This window comes from Thalassophryne amazonica, chromosome 1 (assembly GCF_902500255.1).
Source record: "Thalassophryne amazonica chromosome 1, fThaAma1.1, whole genome shotgun sequence".
Classification (NCBI taxonomy): domain Eukaryota; kingdom Metazoa; phylum Chordata; class Actinopteri; order Batrachoidiformes; family Batrachoididae; genus Thalassophryne; species Thalassophryne amazonica.
The window spans coordinates 150,299,551-150,320,032 of NC_047103.1; the positions used below are offsets into that span (position 1 = coordinate 150,299,551).

The window sequence follows — 20,482 nt, forward strand, 5'->3', positions numbered from 1 at the left end:
TGCTTTTTACGGAGCCACTCCTTCATTGCCCAAGCGGTGTGTTTTGGATCATTGTCATGCTGGAAGACCCAGCCACGTTGCATCTTCAATGCTCTCACTGATGGAAGGAGGTTTTGGCTTAAAATCTCACGATACATGGCCACGTTCATTCTTCCCTTAACATGGATCAGTCGTCCTGTCCCCTTTGCAGAAAAACAGCCCCAAAGCATGATGTTTCCACCCCCATGCTTCACAGTAGATATGGTGTTCTTGGGATGCAACTCAGCATTAGTCTTCCTCCAAACATGACTGAGTTGAGTTTTTACCAAAAAGTTCTATTTTGGTTTCATCTGACCACATGATATTCTCCCAATCCTCTTCTGGATCATCTGTATGCTCCCTGGCAAACTTCAGACGGGCCTGGACATGTACTGGCTTAAGCAGGGGGACACGCCTGGCACTGCAGGATTTGAGTCCCTCTCTGCGTAGTGTGTAGCCTTTGTTCCTTTGGTCCCAGCTCTCTGCAGGTCATTCATCATCAGGTCCCTCCGTGTAGTTCTGGGATTTTTGTTCACCGTTCTCATGATCATTTTGACCCCACGGAATGACATCTTGTGTGGAGCCCCAGATCGAGGGAGGTTATCAATGGTCTTGTATGTTTTCCATTTTCTTACAGTTGCTCCCACAGTTGATTTATTCACATCAACATGCTTGACTATTGTAGATTCACTCTTCCCAGCCTGGTGCACATCTACAATTTTCCTCCTGGTGTCCTTCGACAGCTCTTTAGTCTTGGCCATGGTTAAGTTTGGAGTATGACTGTTTGAGGCTGTGGATAGGTGTCTTTTATACAGATAACGAGCTCCAACAGGTGCCATTAATACAGGTAACAGGTGGAGAACAGAAAAGCTTCTTAAAGAAGAAGTTACAGGTTTGTGAGAGCCAGAAATCTTGCTTGTTTGTGGGTGACCAAATACTTATTTTCCACCATAATTTACAAATAAATTCTTTAAAAATCCTACAGTGTGATTTTCTGGATTTTTTTTTTTTTTCCCCCCTATTTTGTCTCTCATGTTGAAAATTATAGACCTCTCTCATTTTCCTAAGTAGGAGAACTTACACAATCAGGGGCTGACTAAATACTTTTTGGCCACTGTATTTTTCCTGTTGGATATTAGTTTTGTGTTATGTATATTTGTGACTCAAGAAAAAATCATTTGAAATTAAGATAACAGCATGATTTTATGATAATAAATGTCGATAAAGCCTGAAAATGTTGTTGTTGTTATTATTAGATGGAGCAGTGATTAGAGGTAACCATTTTTCTCCAAAACAGGAGGAAGGAACGTGATGCAGCACGTGTGACGCCCATTCAGGTGCCTAAAGCAGGCCAACTGTTTAATCTGTAGATTATCCCGCCCTCAGCAAACTAATGTTCTTGTTGAGAAGTTGATTTACTGAAGCCTCAGTTTTCACTTTCTTCCTCTACCCTGTTACTTTTCCACAGTGAGCTGTACTTATTCATTCTTTCCTCCCACAGATATATGTTTGACTTTATTTCCTTTCTTCTTCAAATAATCTCGCTGCTTGTTTTGAACTTATTTTTCTCTCTCTCTCTTCCTAGCGTATCTTACTTTGGGTCGCTCTTCTTATTCCAACTCTGACTCTCAGGGCCTCTCCAAAGGTATCTTTTACTCCCTGTCTGCTTTGTATTCATTCGCTCCTGTATGTGCAGGGGGTTCAGTCCTCAGCACAGCTCAGAGAGGAGCACTTTAGATTCTTCATGCTCTCACTCTCTTTGCTTTGTGTGCCTCAAATTGTAGGTTTGCTGTCACTGTAGAGATCTTATAGTTGCACCATGTCGTGATCTCTCTTGACGTCGGGCTGTTATGGCTCTTATTATGCATTCAGACCACAAGCAACCACAATGCAAGCTGTGAGCTCAAACGTTATAGTGCAGCAGATAACTGAAACAATTGGCACAAATACTCGACATTATTCTTTTGAAAAAACCGACTGGCCACTTGAATTTTCAATAGGCAGCCAGGTAGGGGTCAATTGAAGAATTACACAGGGGTCAAAAATAAAAATGCTTAAATCATTTTGAAAATGACACCACATTATTTGTCTGATCGTAAAGATTCCAAAAAGGTATAGTTTGGACTATCTGTGACTGAATGATCAGGGGTTATGGGGTAAAAACAGCAAAAATGGTGACAAAGGTCAGTTTCAGTTTGTACAGGGGTCAAAAGTTAAACTTCCTTCAATTTTGGTAAAAAGTGATGCCAATTATTGGTTGAGCTAATAGGATTATTAAATGGGATAGTTTTGATTGTGTTGAATGTTTGGTCTCCAAAGTAAAGGTCAGACAAGGTTGTTTTTGTCTTAAAATAGAAAATTGTATAAAAAAAACTGATGGTATGTGTGTGTGGCTTTTTTTCTTTTTTTTTTTTTCTTTTTTTTTTATAAGCACAGTATAACAACAAGGAAGTAAATTGGGCAAACATGGGTGATCAACTGGCTTGTTGCTTGTGGTCACAATGTTTTGTTTTGTTTTTTTTTCTCCTAAGTGAAGCTGGCATGCTACACATTTGGTTTCATGAGTTTGGTGTGTTTTTTATTTTAAAACTTTAGAAGCCATTTAAATGTTTGTTTTTTTTCTGTGGATTTCTTTGAATGCATCTTTTTATGTAGAAAGTACACAATGATTTGTTTTCTGTAAATAAATCATTAAAGAAATTTTTTTTCTCTCTTGCCAGTCCTCAGTGCTGATCGTGTGGAGCAGATCACCAAAGTGTACAATGACATCGAAGTGGTCACACACCTTTTGGCCGAGGTAAACGTTCACACAGTTGTGTAGACCTGTTTTCTGCTTAAAAGCAGCAGCCGCTCGGACTGAATCTGGTTTCTCTGTGTTCTTTCTTGACAGCGAGACCGGGATTTGGAGCTGGCGGCTCGAATTGGTCAGTCACTTCTTAAGAGGAACCACCTGCTGCAGGAGCGCAATGAGGCTTTAGAGGAGCAGCTAGCACAGGCTCTGGACCAGGTAGCCTACCTGAACACTCATGTGCTAGTTGGGATATTGAGCATTTAATTTGTTCAAAATTACCAATATGATTAAAGGTTTTCAATACATTAAATAGATTGCAATAAGATCCGATATTGGGAACCCACAGAATCACATTTGCATACATGCTAATCAAAATTCTCAAACCTTTGTTACTGGCCAGGTTCACCAACTGCAGCACGTGCTCAGTAAGAAAGATGACTTACTGCGGATGGTCGCCAATGCCTCTGAGGAAAGCGAGACCGATTCCAGCATCCCCACGCCGCTGCCACAAGCACCGGGGGTAACTGCCGTCACAGCCGCTGCTCTCAACCAGCTGGAGTCTTTGCAGAGCAAACTGCAGGAACTGGAGGAGGAGAACCTGGCACTGAGGTCTGAGGTGTGTATGCATGACACAGTGTGAGTTTAGACTTAATGAACTCTGTGGATATTGCAACAGAAAATGATATAACTGTTTAGTACTCTTGGCATGCAAAGCTTGTAACATTACTTAATGACTGTCTGCATCAGCCACAAAGGATTGGCAGCTTTTTCCTGTTGGTGCATTTAATATTGGGCAGATGTAATGTAGCGGTTAACCACAGATGGTTGTGTGAATTTGTTGGGTAATGTGCCAAGTCTGTCTCCACTCCAGGCCAGTCAACTGAAGAGAGACACCATAACCTATGAGGAGAAGGAGCAGCAGCTCGTGAGCGACTGTGTTAAGGAGCTCCGTAAGTGAGAAGCGCACATAACATAAGCTCACAACAGCACAGCGTTTGGCTTGTCGTGCTCATTTTAACTGCAGCCTGTACGGGTGTGTTTATTTCTAGGTGAGTCCAACAGCCAGATGGTCTCTCTGACAGACGAACTGTCTCAAAAGAGTGAGGAGCTGCTCAGACACCAAGAAGAGATCGCTCAGCTGCTCTCCCAAATCGTAGAGCTCCAACACAGAGTAAAGGAGGTGAGAAACAGCAAAGCAGGGCTTACATAGTTACTGGAATAGATTATAGTTGAGTGTGATGTGTGAACAGCTATGATTATAAAAAGAACAAGACAATTGGAGCACAAATTAGTGAGCTTTAATCACTGCACCCCATTATGTGCATTATGTTTTGTACAGCTAACAGAAGCAGTGTTGATAATATTGACTTATTATTATTGTTATTACCCTCAGAAGTCCGATCATTATGCAGAATTACTGGCCAGTCTGTAAATTTGCAGCCACTCTGCTCTGAGCACACCTGACCATGTCAGATCTCAGAAGTGAAGCAGAGTAAGTCCTGATTATTACTTGCCTGTTTGACCACTCAGGAATACCATGAGATGTAACTGTGTTTCTCTAAGTAGTACTGGAGTTGCTTCAGGAAAACATGTGCTAAATCTCATTGCAGACCTGCACTGGATCCACTGTGGTGATCTCCAGTAACGTGAGGAAGCCAAAAGCAAAACAAACTCGCAAGTCTGTACATTTACCAGCTCTGCAGTCATGCAGAGCTGTGCTGTAATTTGCATAAGTCCTGATTTCTGAAATAAGCTGTACCATATGTTTAATAGGCTGCTGTATCAATCAACAATATTTATCTGGGTCACTGTCATGTGACTGAACATAGGAACATTATGGTCCAGCACAACAATAAGTTAATCGTAACAGCAGTAGGAAACTTGTCATGAAATGTACCAAAACAGTTTTATGAATGTTTTAGGTGCAGTAGGTTAGCTCCATCATGGCAGGTGTAGTTGTTTGTTTACTAGCCTAGGATGTAAGTTTTGGGAGGGTTTCAATTACAAATTGTTTTCCCCACCTTGAAAAATAGAAACCTGACGTGTCTCCCAGCCCCAGGTGGTGTCCCGATGGCTCCAGGTCTAATGATAGTATACAAGAGAATACATTTATTGTGTAACTTGGCATGTGGGTTAGTTTTTTAATCAATGTTTTCTTTCGTAGTTGGCACTGGAAAAAGAAGAACTCAGGATCCACCTGCAGGCATCCAAAGATGCTCAGAGACAGCTCACAGCAGAGGTGACTTTTAATATGGTGACTCATGCACATACAGTTGGGCCTGTAATACCTTTGTCTTGGGTGTAAGTAAAATTGGACTCATTTAATTTATTCAGAGTTCGAGATTTTAGAAGTTAACTGTAAAGAACGGTCAGTATTTTTGCATGATTTACGTCATTGGAAACTCTTTCATTGTGCTGACTGGCTACTCTCTGGGACATCCTGAGAATTTGAGGATCACTAACAAGATATCCACAGGTGCTTTGCAGAGTAGGAGCCGTGATGTGTAGGGAATACTTGCATCTGTCAGAGATGTGATCCCCTGCACTGCTAATTACTTATGTGGACTACTTATTGGGTCGGGTCATGAAAACCACTGGTTTAGGTGCCTTGTTTGGGGAGGAAAAGTTTTCTTTCCTTCATTTCGCAAATGATGCTATGGGCTTTGCAGAAACAATCTACACCTTGAATGCAGGACTTATAATTCTTTGGTAAATGTCTCTTTGTGTGATCCGGGGGTTCCACTGGGATGACTTTGTGAACAGTTACTAAGAGACTCAGATGAGAAGTATCACTTGGAGGGAGCATCAACTACGACATTTTGGCCATGTGCTGGATTTGTCTGACATGACTCAGCGTGCAGGTGCCTCTTCAGTGTTGAGAATGCAGCAACTGTAAAAAGCCAAAGGTACTATTACATTTTACCTGGCTGTGGTATATAAATGGCTACTCTAAGGAGGTAGGGATGGACCGGTTGTCTGCCTGGTTGGTTGCCATCCAGGACTCAAAGTGGTTTCATAGTGTGATGGCTGGAGCACATGATCCCAGACCTGACGTGTTCTTTTTGTGGTGCAGAATGATTAAGGAGGATAAAAGTCCATTAATTTAGTGGTCAAGCTTTAATTTATTTTGCGTTTTCTAAAATCAACGTGTAGTCACAAAAATACAGCACACACAAAATATGGTTGGATGTCTCTTAGCAAGTTCCACCTTGACCACATGCTGGTGATAGCTATCACCAAGATTCAGGAGGTAGAATTCAATAAATTTGTTTGTTTCCTGGCATTGATCTAATTTTTAAGAGATGGTCATTGTGGGCAAAGAAGTTGTTTTTTTTGGCATCTGACTGTAGGTTGGACTGTTTGGCCCATGAAATCAGCGACAACCTTTAGTTGAATAGTTTAAAAATAATAGTAATTTCTTAGCCCAGCATTGCTGTGACACTCATGTCTACGATGTGTATGTAAACTTCTGAATACAACTGTAAATTGAAATACTAGTCCTTTTGAATTGCTGCTTTTTTCTTAAGTATACTGAATTTTTAAACCAAATTCCTGGTAATAATTTCAGATTTATTTGTGCATTAAATAAGTGCATTATTCAATTCAAATTTATAATTGAGCTAATCAAGCAAATTGATTAATAGTTAATCTAAGACACTTAAATTATGCTTTAATAAATGTCTTTTTTAAATGCCATTGTAATTGTTGATGAAATAGCTTTACAAGTCTACATACAGCATCACTTGTAAGACCTTTTGCACACACTGTTTGTGTTGTTGCCCGTAACAACTTCTTATGTGTGTTTGATGCAGTTGAATGAGTTAACTGAGAGGAATGCAGAGTGTGTAGAGATGCTCCATGAGTCCCAAGAGGAAATCAAGGAACTTCGCAACAAAAACACACCCTCTGCTGGCATGCAAAGGCATCTGTCTTATGGCCTCTACCCCATGGTGAGTTTTCCCCATTCCGGAACAGTTGTCATGAAGAAAGAAACTAGCTTTAGAGACCAAAACCATTTTCGTAAATATGTTAATTTCTGCTCTGAAGTTTGGCAATTTAACATGGGGGTCTGTGGGGAGTGACTCGCTTTTTGAGCCAATCTCAAACAGCCATTTAAGGAACTTCAAGATTTTCGACTTCCACAAAATCTTCAGTTATCTGGACTGGAGGTTTTTTAAAGTGCTTTAGAAATGTAGATATGATTTGATAACTGGGTCATTCCATGTCAATTCAACGAGGGCCTCATGCACTTTGTCTCAGATTTTCTTCAAATTTTAATCAAATATTCCCAGCCTATTCAGAACAACAAATCTGAAGTTTGAGGCCTGTAGGCCAAGTAGTTTCTGAGATATGGCCAATTTAGTGTGCATGGGGTTTGCTGTTTTTTAGGCAAAAATTAAGGCTGTCATTTCTAGATCCATGTTCAAGGTAGAATATCTCAGGAAATATTGGACTTAGGGGCCTGAACTTTTTTGTGGCAGTTGTCATGGACACCCAGACGTGGACTATAGTCAAACAACAGACATTGACACTAAACTGTGAAGTTTATATATGCTCAAACTATGGAAAATATTACATTGAGTATTGCAAGCATCTATGTTTGAGACACTGGAGCATACCATTACACTCAAAGAAGCCTTTCCATTTCTTGGCTCCTTAATGCCAGCTATACTGGCTATGAAATATGTAAATTTGGCATATCTGTGGTAAACAGTTATTGTGGAAGAATTTTCTTTTAAATGTTAAGGCTACTTAAGCACATGTTGGCGAGTTTATTGGAAAGAGGAATGTCTCAACTTCTTACCACTTATTATTCAACTGTCAGAATATGTCATTTAATATTTTCTGATTTTGCTTGATTCAACCTGGGGATCACATAATAGTACATTTGTTTGCAGGACTCTTTGGCCGCAGAGATCGAGGGTACAATGAGGAGACAGCTGAGTGTGGAAGAAGAGATCGCATTTCAGGACCAAAGGTTAGAAAGCCTTTATCTTAAAGCTGTACGGCCTTCCAAATTTCACAAAACTAACAACATTTAGTTTCTACTGAAAGCCAAACATTACAGTGTCTGTTTATTTTTTAAATGTTTCAAAATTACAGCTCATTTTAATGAAGAGAACATATACTCAACAAAAATATAAACACTTTTGGTTTTGCTCCCATTTTGTATGAGATGAACTCAAAGATCTAAAACTTTTTCCACATACACAATATCACCATTTCCCCTCCAAATATTGTTCATAAACCACTCTAAATCTGTGATAGTGAGCACTTCTCCTTTGCTGAGATAATCCATCCCACCTCACAGGTGTGCCATACCAAGATGCTGATTAGACACCATGATTAGTGCACAGGTGTGCCTTAGACTGCCCACAATAAAAGGCCACTCTGAAAGGTGCAGTTTTATCACACAGCACAATGCCACAGATGTCGCAAGATTTGAGGGAGCGTGCAATTGGCATGCTGACAGCAGGAATGTCAACCAGAGCTGTTGCTCGTGTATTGAATGTTCATTCTCTACCATAAGCCATCTCCAAAGGCGTTTCAGAGAATTTGGCAGTACATCCAACCAGCCTCACAACCGCAACCTCCACATCCAGCATGTTCAAGATCGTCTGAGAACAGCCACTTGGACAGCTGCTGAAACAATCGGTTTGCATAACCAAAGAATTTCTGCACAAACTGTCAGAAACCGTCTCAGGGAAGCTCATCTGCATGCTCTTCGTCCTCATCGGGGTCTCGACCTGACTCCAGTTCGTCGTCGTAACCGACTTGAGTGGGCAAATGCTCACATTCGCTGGCTTTTGGCACGTTGGAGAGGTGTTCTCTTCACGGATGAATCCCGGTTCACACTGTCCAGGGCAGATGGCAGACAGCGTGTGTGGCGTCGTATGGGTGAGCGGTTTTCTGATGTCAATGTTGTGGATCGGTGGCCCATGGTGGTGGTGGGGTTATGGTATGGGCAGGCGTCTGTTATGGACGAAGAACACAGGTGCATTTTATTGATGGCATTTTGAATGCACAGAGATACCGTGACGAGATCCTGAGGCCCATTGTTGTGCCATACATCCAAGAACATCACCTCATGTTGCAGCAGGATAATGCACGGCCCCATGTTGCAAGGATCTGTGCACAATTCTTGGAAGCTGAAAATGTCCCAGTTCTTGCATGGCCGGCATACTCACTGGACATGTCACCCATTGAGCATGTTTGGGATGCTCTGGACCGGCGTATACGACAGCGTGTACCAGTTCCTGCCAATATCCAGCAACTTCGCACAGCCATTGAAGAGGAGTGGACCAACATTCCACAGGCCACAAGTGACAACCTGATCAACTCTATGTGAAGGAGATGTGTTGCACTGCATGAGGCAAATGGTGGTCACACCAGATACTGACTGGTATCCCCCCCAAGAAACAAAACTGCACCTTTCAGAGTGGCCTTTTATTGTGGACAGTCTAAGGCACACCTGTGCACTAATCATGGTGTCTAATCAGCATCTTGGTATGGCACACCTGTGAGGTGGGATGGATTATCTCAGCAAAGGAGAAGTGCTCACTATCACAGATTTAGACTGGTTTGTGAACAATATTTGAGGAAATAGTGATATTGTGTATGTGGAAAAAAGTTTTAGATCTTTGAGTTCATCTCATACAAAATGGGAGCAAAACCAAAAGTGTTGCGTTTATATTTTTGTTGAGTGTATTTAGCTGGGAGGGATTCTGTAATGAATGTTTTCTTTATATAATGCCATCTGCAGGAGTAAGTGCGTGTGCGCATCCATGAGCTTTTGAAATGACCAGAAGTTACAGTAGTGTTCAGAATAATAGTAAAGCTATGTGACTAAAAAGATTAATCCAGGGTTTGAGTATATTTCTTATTGTTACATGGGAAACAAGGTACCAGTAGATTCAGTAGATTCTCACAAATCCAACAAGACCAAGCATTCATGATATGCACACTCTTAAGGCTATGAAATTGGGCTATTAGTAAAAAAAAAAAAAAAAAGTAGAAAAGGGGGTGTTCATAGTAATAATAGCATCTGCTGTTGACACTACAAACTCAAAACTATTATGTTCAAACTGCTTTTTTAGCAATCCTGTGAATCACTAAACTAGTATTTAGTTGTATAACCACAGTTTTTCATGATTTCTTCACATCTGCGAGGCATGGAGTCAACCAACTTGTGGCACCTTTCAGCTGTTATTCCACTCCAAGATTCTTTAACAACATTCCACAATTCATTCACATTTCTTGGTTTTGCTTCAGAAACAGCTTTTTTGATGTCACCCCACAAGTTCTCAATTGGATTTAGGTCCTGGGGATTGGGCAGGTCACTCCAAAACATTAATTTTGTTGGTTTGGAACCAAGATTTTGCTCGTTTACTAGTGTGCTTAGGGTCATTGTCTTATTGAAACACCCATTTCAAGGGCATGTCCTTCAGCATAAGGCAACATGACCTCTTCAAGTATTTTGACATATCCAAACTGATCCATGGTACCTGGTATGCGATATAAAAAAAAAAGCTCTTCAGCACATTTTCCTCAGAGTTTGTCTTCACCTTATAAAGGATGTAGGATACTATAAACACAGGACACTACTGGTAGGTAGGTTTTTATTCAGGTTTTTTAACTTTACAAGCACCGTACATGCTAGTGCACGTACAGACCACGAATTGACTGCAAGCCTTTTCATAAATAATAAATAAATAGCTTATTTTTATTTGACTTAAGTATTGTTTATAAATCAGAACACTGGGATCCCAATTCACTCACTTTAAGTTTAATTATGTTTCAATACCAGAAATGTATCGAAATGTTCCTAATATTGTTTTTCAGTTTGCCATCGCTAATTTGCAGTACAGACAAAAAAGTGTTATCATCTCAAGCCGCACTTACCGTCTGTTCTGTAATTCCAGTTTTACTTTCTCATTCTGTTTTATATTTTGTCCCGTAGCTGCCTACATAGAAGGCATTAGATATCTCCCTGTCATTGCTATTTCAATAGCTAACACTAATATGAAGGTGGGCAGCTGTTTATGATTTTATTTCATCCATCCATCAGGTGGAAGACATGTCTCCCTGTTAAAAGGGAGTTTTTCCTTTCCACTGTCGCCAAGTGCTTGCTCACAGGGGGTCGTTTTGACTGTTGGGGTTTTTCTGTAATTATTGTATGGCTTTTGCCTTACAATATAAAGCGCCTTGGGGCAACTGTTTGTTGTGATTTGGCGCTATATAAATAAAATTGATTTGATTTGATTTGATATCGGCCCAACACCAAAGTAGGAGAAACATGCCCATATCATGATGCTTGCACCACCATGCTTTACTGTTTTCACTGTGAACTGTGGCTTGAATTCAGAGTTTGGGGGTCATCTCACAAACTGTCTGTGGCCCTTGGACCCAAAAAGAACAATTTTACTCTCATCAGTCCACAAAATATTCCTCCATTTCTCTTTAGGCCAGTTGATGTTCTTTGGGAAATTGTAACCTCTTCTGCACATGTCTTTTATTTAACAGAGGGACTTTGTGGGGGATTCTTGCAAATAAATTAGCTTCACACAGGCATCTTCTAACTGTCACAGCACTTACAGGTAACTCCAGACTGTCTTTGATCATTCTGGAGCTGATCAATGGGTGAGCCATTGCCATTCTGGTTATTCTTCTATCCATTTTGATGGTTGTTTTCCGTTTTCTTCCACGCGTCTTTTTTTTTTTTCTTTTTTTCCCATTTTAAAGCATTGGAGATCATTGTAGATGAACAGCCTATACTTTTTTGCACCTGTGTATAAGTTTTCCCCTCTCCAATCAACTTTTTAATCAAACTACGCTGTTCTTCTGAACAATGTCTTGAACGTCCCATTTTCCTCAGGCTTTCAAAGAGAAAAGCATGTTCAACAGGTGCTGGCTTCATCCTTACATAGGGGACACCTGATTCACACCTGTTTGTTCCACAAAATTGACAAACTCACTGACTGAATGCCACACTGCTGTTATTGTGAATACCCCCTTTTCTACTTTTTTTTTACTAATAGCCCAATTTCATAGCCTTAAGAGTGTGCACATCATGAATGCTTGGTCTTGTTGAATTTGTGAGAATCTACTGAATCTACTGGTACCTTGTTTCCCATGTAACAATAAGAAATATACTCAAAACCTGGACTAATCTTTTTAGTCACATAGCACTACTGTTATTCTGAACACTACTGTACCTTTGACCCCAGGTGATGTGCACACACGTAGCGTGCACGCCGACATCCATGAGATGTCTTGTAGGTTACTTCAGAAGTGTTAATCATTTACACAAAACAGCATTTTTAGATTTTGAAGTGTTTATTTCTTTCTAGGTTTTACATAATATATCTGGGATTTTTTTTTTCTTTTCAAGTGAACAACTAGATGATGTCACCGTGCCTTTCTCTACTCCGATTGGTTGTCACCATGTGCTTCCTGGCATCCCTCACACAAGTCGATGTTGCTATCATCGACTGTATAGGTCAATGCCATAAGTAGTTCAAGGTCGTTTGTTCTTTTGAAATATTCCCCTTCTATTTATATCCCCTTCTTCTCTTCAAAAAAATTGGTGTGGCAAAAAAAATTGTTTTATTTATTTTACTTTGTGAGCTGTGACATCATAACTAAACATTTGGAGTGCAAATGGATGAAGGCACAGAGCCAGGAAATTTCAAAACATATTTAACATTGCAAGATGGGACACGTTTGCTAATGAATCGATTTTAATGAAACTTGTGTGGAATAACTTAAAACCATTTACACTTTGGTGTACTGTATATCTGTATGAAGAAGCAGAACCAGGAAATTTTAATCAACGTTCTATTTAACTTATGCCTCTTTTGCTCTGTTTCACCTGGTCTTTGTAATACACTGTTCATTCTAGATGCTGTACTACAATAATTAATGCAGCCTGAGACCATGTGGATGAATTCTTTTCATGCCTTATAGTCATTCTTGTCTTCTCCTATTGATTTGTCTCCAATCTTTGGCTTCTGGTCCATATAGACTTGCCCAGAAACGAATCTTCCAAACTGTTCGCTCTGTCAACACCTCGGTATCAAGAGCCGCTTCGGCAGCCCCTCCTATCCCTGGTTCAGGACAGAGCTCCTTGGTGATGACTGCACAGCCCTTCCAGTCTGCTCAGGAGTATGTTACAGACACTCCAAATAAGCTGGTTTCTATTTTCTTGCATCTCCAGGCATTCTGTTAGTGCAGTCTTGAACATTTGCACGATTATTGCTTCCCTACGTTTTTTTTTTCTTTCTTTTTTTTTTTTTTTTTTTAGAGAGGAGGTGCAACTCAGCCAAGCAGCATCTCCTGGAGGAAATGACCTCAATAAAGCCCTCCATTGTCTGTCACTGAGACAACAGAACTTTCTGTCTGAGCATCAGTTCTTCCAGGCAGAGCAAGAAAGGAAGCTGCAGTTCCGGGCAGGGGCGGAGACAGAGGGAGAGGGCAGCGTCTGCAGCTCACCAGTGGGGAGTTCGGTCTCCTCCTTCACCAATCTGTCAGATTTCTCCATCGGCGCAAATGTTTTCAAGACCTTCCTGCCTGAGAAGCTTCAGATCGTTAAGCCCATGGAAGGTAAAGTTTTAAAATGACGATAAAGCTGTCATGCTGTTCTCACACTTTTCACCTTTTAGCAGTTACGGTGAATTTGATCAACTGAAAAATGTGCCAACAGCTGTATGTTTTTTTTGTTTTTTCATGCATTGTATTTGAAGTAGGTGGGGGACAAACAAACCCATTAAAAACAACAAAAACTGATTGACACAGTTGACGGGCTACAACACCTAAATGAACAACACCTGACGCTCCTTAAGCAGCTGGCGGTTTCTCTGGCTTCACAGTGTACGTAATAATAATAAAAAGAAGAATATGATAATCATAGGAATATCAACAGAAAGGACTGGACTGAAGTATTCCTGACAGTAAATAGTTTCAATCCAAAACACATTGAGCCTCAGTAGAAACAAACTGAAGTGGTACTCTTGAGAGTGCACAGCTTCACTCCGGCCAAACCGTTATTGCACCCGCTGACAGAAGAACATCATAATTCTGTTTGTTTTTCCTCATCAGACCTTTAGAGTAGTTTATTTGCCATTTGCACAAGTGCATTTAAGTACAAGCATATTAGAATTATTGTGCGTTTCTCCAGCTCGCAAAAATTCTTATAAATACACAAAGCAGAATATATACGATGTGTGCGTGTGCGTGCGTGCGTGCATGCGTGTTTGTATTTGTCCTGAACTCTGCCTCTGGTTGACATTTTACTCTTTCTTAGCCAATCACCACCACTTATGTGGTTGTCTCAACCCTCCCTCCCCACCTCCCACCAAAGAAAATAAAAGGAAATCTTTACAGCTCTGCTGAGAGTCTGCGGATGAAAACGGCTTCAATATTATAGTAACGTGCTGCATTTTGCTGTCAGTAACGATAACAGCGTTGTAACAATGAAAACCGTAATTAGTTAGATTACCTGTTACTGAAAAAAATGATGCTGTTAACCCATTTTGCCCCACTGGAAACAACTGTCGCGGAAGTGTATCACTGTCATTTTCTACTCACAATAAAAAATCTCAAAGGCACTAATGCAACTTTTTCCAATTTTATATATATATATATATATATTTAAAAAAAATCTGGGCATAAACGGGTTAATAATGGTGTTTATTTTAACTGCCTTATTCCCGTCAGTGAACAGTACACAAAAATCACTGTGTAGAAGGTACAGTGGGAATGAGAAACACAACATTTAAGATACTTAGTCTTTGATCTTTAGGCTAGTGTTTCAAATTGTTAGAAAATGTTTTATTCTTAAATTCTTGTGAAATATGTATTTCAATAATTAATGCAACTTGTACTCATAATCCTGACAATGCAGTACTACCTACAACCAGCAAGCTACAGTCATTAACTAGCTTGCTAACCAATGCTAGCAGTTGGGTGTGCTTTGCTAAGACGCTAACATAACTTATTCAGCAGTGATGATGCAACACGAACCTTGTCTGTGCCTGTTGATAAGAAGTGGATGTTAGCTGTGGGTTGTGATTCAAAATGTGCAAAATCAAATGAATGATTTTCACACTTTCAAGAAATTGCCTTACAGGTTCACTCACGCTTCACCACTGGCAGCAACTAGCCAAACCGCACCTAGCCACCATCCTGGACCCCCACCCTGGAGTGGTAACTAAGGGTTTCCGTCCACTGACTCAGGATGCCGTCTACCACCTCAGTGACATGGAAGAGGATGAGGAAAATGAAGAACGTAGCGAGAGAAGGATTGCTGCCCTGGAGAAGGGTGTGTCAGAGCACAGTAAGGAAGAGGAGGATGAGGAAGGTGATGACTTTGGCATCACCTTCAAAGTGGACTGTTCATCTACACCCGAAGAGAGGAAAGACAGGAAACAATCTGTGTCACCCATCCCAGTTCCGCCTCTCTCCCCCTCCCTGCCGACATCACCTAAGCCATCTACTTTCTCTTCATTGAGATCTAACCTCAGTGTGACACCTGGACCCTGTGATGTCACAGAGAGATCCGGTGTATTGTCTTCACCCATTCCAGGAGCATCTCCAGTGAAAGACCAGTCACAAATCCAGATTAGCACCTCGGCATCATTTTCCTCTGGTAATTTGAATTTTTGGTGAAACACCTGACTATTTAAACAGAAAGTCTACAATATTCAATATATTCTACATGAGATTTGAAGTTAATGTACATTTTGTGTTCAGTCTCTCACAGTTTTCTTCATTCTGTGTTCAGTCCAAAACCCAGGGAAGTATCAGAGCTCCACCTTCTCTACCTACACCATCACTACGTGCCACATCCTGCACCCTAGTGATGTCACACAGGTCACCCCCAGGTAGGAACTCAGTTGCATTTTTTAACCATTATTAGCCATAATGAATGACAGAACATGAAGTATGACAATGAAATTTTAGATATCAAAAATATACTGTGAAATGTTATGATGTAAAGACACTGAGATTAGTCTTTTCAGCTATCTTGACTTAAAATGACTTAAAATTTCAGCTTTTATTTTCTATATCTAGATGTGTAAAACAATCTAAATTAAACAGCTACACCCCATGTTTCAGATCTCCAACATTTTGGATGAAAAAATATTTGGAGATGTGACTAACAGGTGTGGGCAACACGGTGACTTAGTGGTTAGCACTGTTGCCTCACAGTGAGAAGGTCGTGGGTTCAATTCCCGTGGCCTTTCTGTGTGGAGTTTGCATGTTCTCCCCGTGTTTGCGTGGGTTTCCTCCGGGTGCTCCGGTTTCCTCCCACATCCAAAGACATGCAGGTTAGGTGGATTGGAATCTTTAAAATTGTCCGTAGGTGTGTCTGTGTTTGTTTGTCTGTTTATGGCCCTGCGACAGACTGGCGTCCTGTACTGGGTGTACCCCCGCCTTTCGCTCTATGACTGCTGGGATAGGCTCCAGCCCCCCGTGACCCATAACTGCACTAAGCAGTAGAAGATGAATGAATGACTAACAGGTGTTTCCTGTGATCCAGCCATGGCTTTTGATATTTGTTTTAAAATTAGTATTGAATGCCTGCCTTTGGTTTTAGACTGCATGTGTTCTTAAAGAGGACCAGCCGCTAAGAAGTCCAGAGAACTGGTGAGAAGTGAGGCATTCTGAAGCTGATGATCTAGTGAAAGACTGAACATAGCCAGTACAGCAATTTGAAATGTGAAAAAGAAAGAAACCACTGGTGTGTTGACCAACAGACAATAAATGGGTCAACCAAGGTAAACAACAACAACTACTGACAGAGAGATCTTGAGAGCTGTAAAGATAAAACATGAGTACAAGAAATCAGGGACCACATCACCGATCCACCAGTCAAAGGAATCTTCAGGAGTGCAAATACTGAGGCCATATCGCATGATGTAAGCCACTGATCAGCAGCCCCAATTGGAAAGCCGGTGTCGCAGACCGAACAGTCTTCCCCTAAAAAATTGGTCCGCCTTTTGCATCTGCGCATGTGTCATTTCGGACCACAGCAGCATTTCTGAGACGGAGGCTCTTCACCCAAAGCAATCAGATGGATTAATGTGATTATTAACCATCAGATGATAAAGGTAAAACCACTTAAATCAGATTTAAGCAGAAACAAGGCCGTTTTAAGCAGAAATGAGGCAAAATTCCGTGACGCTTTGAAATGACTGATGCACAGTGAACACATCAGCTAGCAGCTCATTTAGCTGCGGTGCTCTGATTGCTTCATCTGTCCTTTGTGATGAAATAATGCTGAATTTATGTGGAAATGATTGTTGTACAAAAGCTTCAGATATCTGTCGCTGAGATAGATGATGACGGGAGTGTAGTTTTAAGCAGAAACGGGGTTTTAATCCATGAACCGCAGCTAATGACGCATGCGCAGATGCAAAAAGCGGGGGACTGTTCGGTCAGTGACAATGGATTGGAATTTGCAAAGTATTCGAGATGAGAGTCCAAAGTGAGGAGGAAGCAAGTATTTCCTCATAAGCCAAAACAAGCTCATCTGTGAGACACGGTGGAGGTCGCACCATGGCTGCTTCTGGAAGAAGCTCATTAGTCTTTATTGGTGATGTTGGCAGCAACTCATGTTGGTAGTAGCAGAATTAATTTAGGAATATTTTTAGAGAAATGTGTCCAAAGTAGTCTGGAGGAGCTTCATCACACAACAAGATAATGATCCAGAACACACTGCCAATTCAACAAAAGGCATCATCAGGAGGGGGAAGTAGAAGGATCTAGACTGACCAAACCAGTCACTAGACCTTAACTGAGCATGTATTTCATCTGAAAAGAAGACTGAGGGGGAAAAACAACTACCCTGAAACACAATTGAATGTTTGCTGGAAACGCATAAAAAAAATTATTTGGTGAAACTTCTCTATTGCAAGCAAGCGCTATGCAACCAAATTATTTATTTTATTTCCTCAAATTTAAGAATCTTCTGTTGCAGTATTTTTGTTATCTTTTATGTCTAGTAGATGTAAATACCAGGAAATAAAAGATGAAATTCTAAATTGTATTTTCATATTCTTCCATTAATCTCAAACCCGAAAGTTTTCAGAATAGCATAAACACAACTCAGCCATGTTGTTCTAATATTTTGGGGGTATGAGTTCTTCACAGAAGTGGTCTCCAATTTACTTTTATCATAATTCCAGTTTTAGATGTCTAATGTTTTTACTTAGTTTTGGATGATTGAAAATATACTGGGCTTCTTGCAAACAGGCTGTCTTTGTCATCTTCTTCGTTTTGTTTAGTTCTCAGGCGTCCGTCTTGGCCAACACACCCAGTTCCATGAGGACAGGTCCGAGTACACCGGTGACTCCCTGCAGACTGAGTCTGGGTGATTCCTTCCCTCCTCGACGCACCCCTGCTCCTCCCTGTGGCCTGGCCAAGCTGATACTGGAAAAGGGCATTTCTGCACAAGTCTCCACTGAGAGTCCTCCTCCTTCACCTAGACCCACCCACCGGAAACCCCTCTTCTGCCTACTTCCAAGCACACCTCCCAACTCCCCCTCCCACACACCCGCTCCTTCCCCAGTGCCCCCAGAGACCCGCCAGCAGCCAGCTGACAACTTCCTAGCCTCGCGTCCCGCAGAGCTCTTCCTCCAGGATGTTTATGGCTTGAACCTGGGCCGAGCCCCGCATCCTGACCTACCAAGTCCCACACAAGATACTCCATCATTCACCTCATCCTCCAAATCTGGCCATCCTAAGGCCGACCCAGTCAGCATCAGCTTGGTGGAGAGGCTGCACCGACTGGGGTTCACTAAAGTGCTGCAGGGTCCAGACTGTGAAGCTTCACCACCACGTCAGGATTCTTCCACTTTTGTGTCAGCAGGTGGAGGAAGCCTTTTGGATGGTCTCAGGCGTAACCAGAGCCTCCCGGCCATGATTGGTGCCCGAGCAGGGAGGCTACACACTGCAGCGCCGCCTCCTCACCCCACATCCCTGGATCTTCCTCCATCATCGTGGGGAAATGTCAAAGAACGACGCCGTCGACTTGCCTCTGTCTGCAACGCCCTGCCAAATTCAGCTCAACGCTGAGGAGACGGGGTGGATGAACCGGGTGAGCGCCAACCTCTTCTCTCTGCTCCTTATCCTCCTCCCTCTTTGCACCCTTCTACGTCTGACAAGAGGAGTCTGAGCAGAACAAGCCCTCCTTTTATGACTTCATTTTAAAGCACAAATAGACTGAACTGTTTTTAGACATATGGCTGTGTTCTTTGTGTCTATGTAATAATGCTCGACATGAAGGCCTTAGCCTGTAAATCCATTGCTCACCTCTCACATTCTGCTTGAAAACCTTATTTAGGTTCTGTATGTTTCCTATAAGGCTCTGGATGCTCAAGCACAGGCAGCTGGTGAAGAAGAAATGACAACATGGAAGTGAACGAGGGTTTGTGGAGGTTCTCATAAGAGTGTTACGACTCGTTTGGTGTGTAAATGGAAGAAAAAGCACGGACTGTGCGTGGATAATTGTGCAAGAATAGAAAGGAAATGTTTGACTGGAGAAAAGAGGGAAAATGAGTGTACAGAGTCTTTGAGTGTCGAGGACTTGTTCTGTAGTGTTGCAATAAAGCTTTAGTCTTTGGCCATATACCATGATGCTACCCATATGTTTGTCATCATGGACCACCAGGAGCACAGCGGAAGGTTTTGGGACATAAACTGAAGAGAGGGTTCTCTTCGCTTTAATTTTTTTTTTTTTTTTTGAGTGTAAGACAAACAGCAAACACATAAGCACCATACTGCCAGGTTCCTTTGTGGACTGATTGTCAGTATTGCAATGACTGTAGTGACCAGGCCAGAGTTTTGTGTCTCTCCGTGTGCATGATGTGTTAATATTGACGTGCTAGTTGACTTGCTTTCAAATCCCAGCATGCACCTATCAGTAGGTGTAAAGGCAGGTTCAAACCTGGATACCAGGCACGGCCAGATCTGCCTTTTGTGTGTATTGTTTAATGTTGAGGCCTTACACAGAATCAGCTTTTTTGCTTGCTTGTTTTGTTTGTTTGTTTTTTTTTTTGGGGGGGGGGGATGTTATTTGCACTCTTTGGAATTTTAAGTTTGTGTTATATGAGGATTACAGAGGCTCATCGGGCTGTTTATAGGAAAATAACAGCACAAAAGTGATGCCGCTGTTTTCAGACAAAAACCTGATCTCAGGCCTGTGGGAACGTCAAAATCAAATGTTAAGGGGCAAAGTCACTGCTGTGTCATTTGAAACTGTCATATTCAGGTTTATCTGATTACAATAATTTTTGTGTGTATGTTTTCTCTCAGGGACATACAGTGTTGTGCAAACATTTTACGGTATATGTCTGTTGGAAATCATTAAATTAATAAAAAAAAACTGCTGTCATTTATAAATAAAAGGAAATGTGTAACCACTTTTCAGCTTTTAATGAATAATTTTGTTTGCGTGGTTTCCTGTAATAAGCAAATCTGTATTTAATTTTACTGTAACATTCATATTAATAATGCGTTTTCAATCTATTGGAATCGTATGCCTCAGGCTAAAACAATTGATCAAATTAATCTCCCACATTTTGTTAATCAAATAATCACTGAGTTTATGTCCAAATTTTCTGATTTCATGTTCTTAAATCTAAATACTTACTTTGGTTTCGATTGGATATT

At 41.2% G+C, this 20,482-nt stretch overlaps 1 protein-coding gene across 5 annotated transcripts in view; it reads left to right on the plus strand.

Moving 5' to 3' along the window:
- The window catches only part of trak2 (trafficking protein, kinesin binding 2), a 36,093-nt gene extending 16,545 nt beyond the window's left edge, over positions 1-19,548 (plus strand). For 2 of the 5 annotated variants that reach the window (XM_034176007.1, XM_034176022.1), the window contains 14 exons: positions 1,604-1,663; positions 2,739-2,815; positions 2,909-3,025; positions 3,210-3,425; positions 3,681-3,759; positions 3,859-3,989; positions 4,974-5,048; positions 6,622-6,759; positions 7,708-7,787; positions 12,833-12,973; positions 13,113-13,411; positions 14,937-15,455; positions 15,591-15,690; positions 18,097-19,548. In XM_034176007.1, the coding sequence (XP_034031898.1) occupies positions 1,604-1,663; positions 2,739-2,815; positions 2,909-3,025; positions 3,210-3,425; positions 3,681-3,759; positions 3,859-3,989; positions 4,974-5,048; positions 6,622-6,759; positions 7,708-7,787; positions 12,833-12,973; positions 13,113-13,411; positions 14,937-15,455; positions 15,591-15,690; positions 18,097-18,886 (2,822 nt within the window). In that variant the 3' untranslated portion in view covers positions 18,887-19,548. Of the gene's footprint in view, positions 1-1,315; positions 1,356-1,603; positions 1,664-2,738; positions 2,816-2,908; positions 3,026-3,209; positions 3,426-3,680; positions 3,760-3,858; positions 3,990-4,973; positions 5,049-6,621; positions 6,760-7,707; positions 7,788-12,832; positions 12,974-13,112; positions 13,412-14,936; positions 15,456-15,590; positions 15,691-18,096 lie in introns of all 5 variants that reach the window. The other 3 variants (XM_034176030.1, XM_034176035.1, XM_034176014.1) reach the window with 2 other exon arrangements.
- Positions 19,549-20,482: the final 934 nt, after the last annotated feature.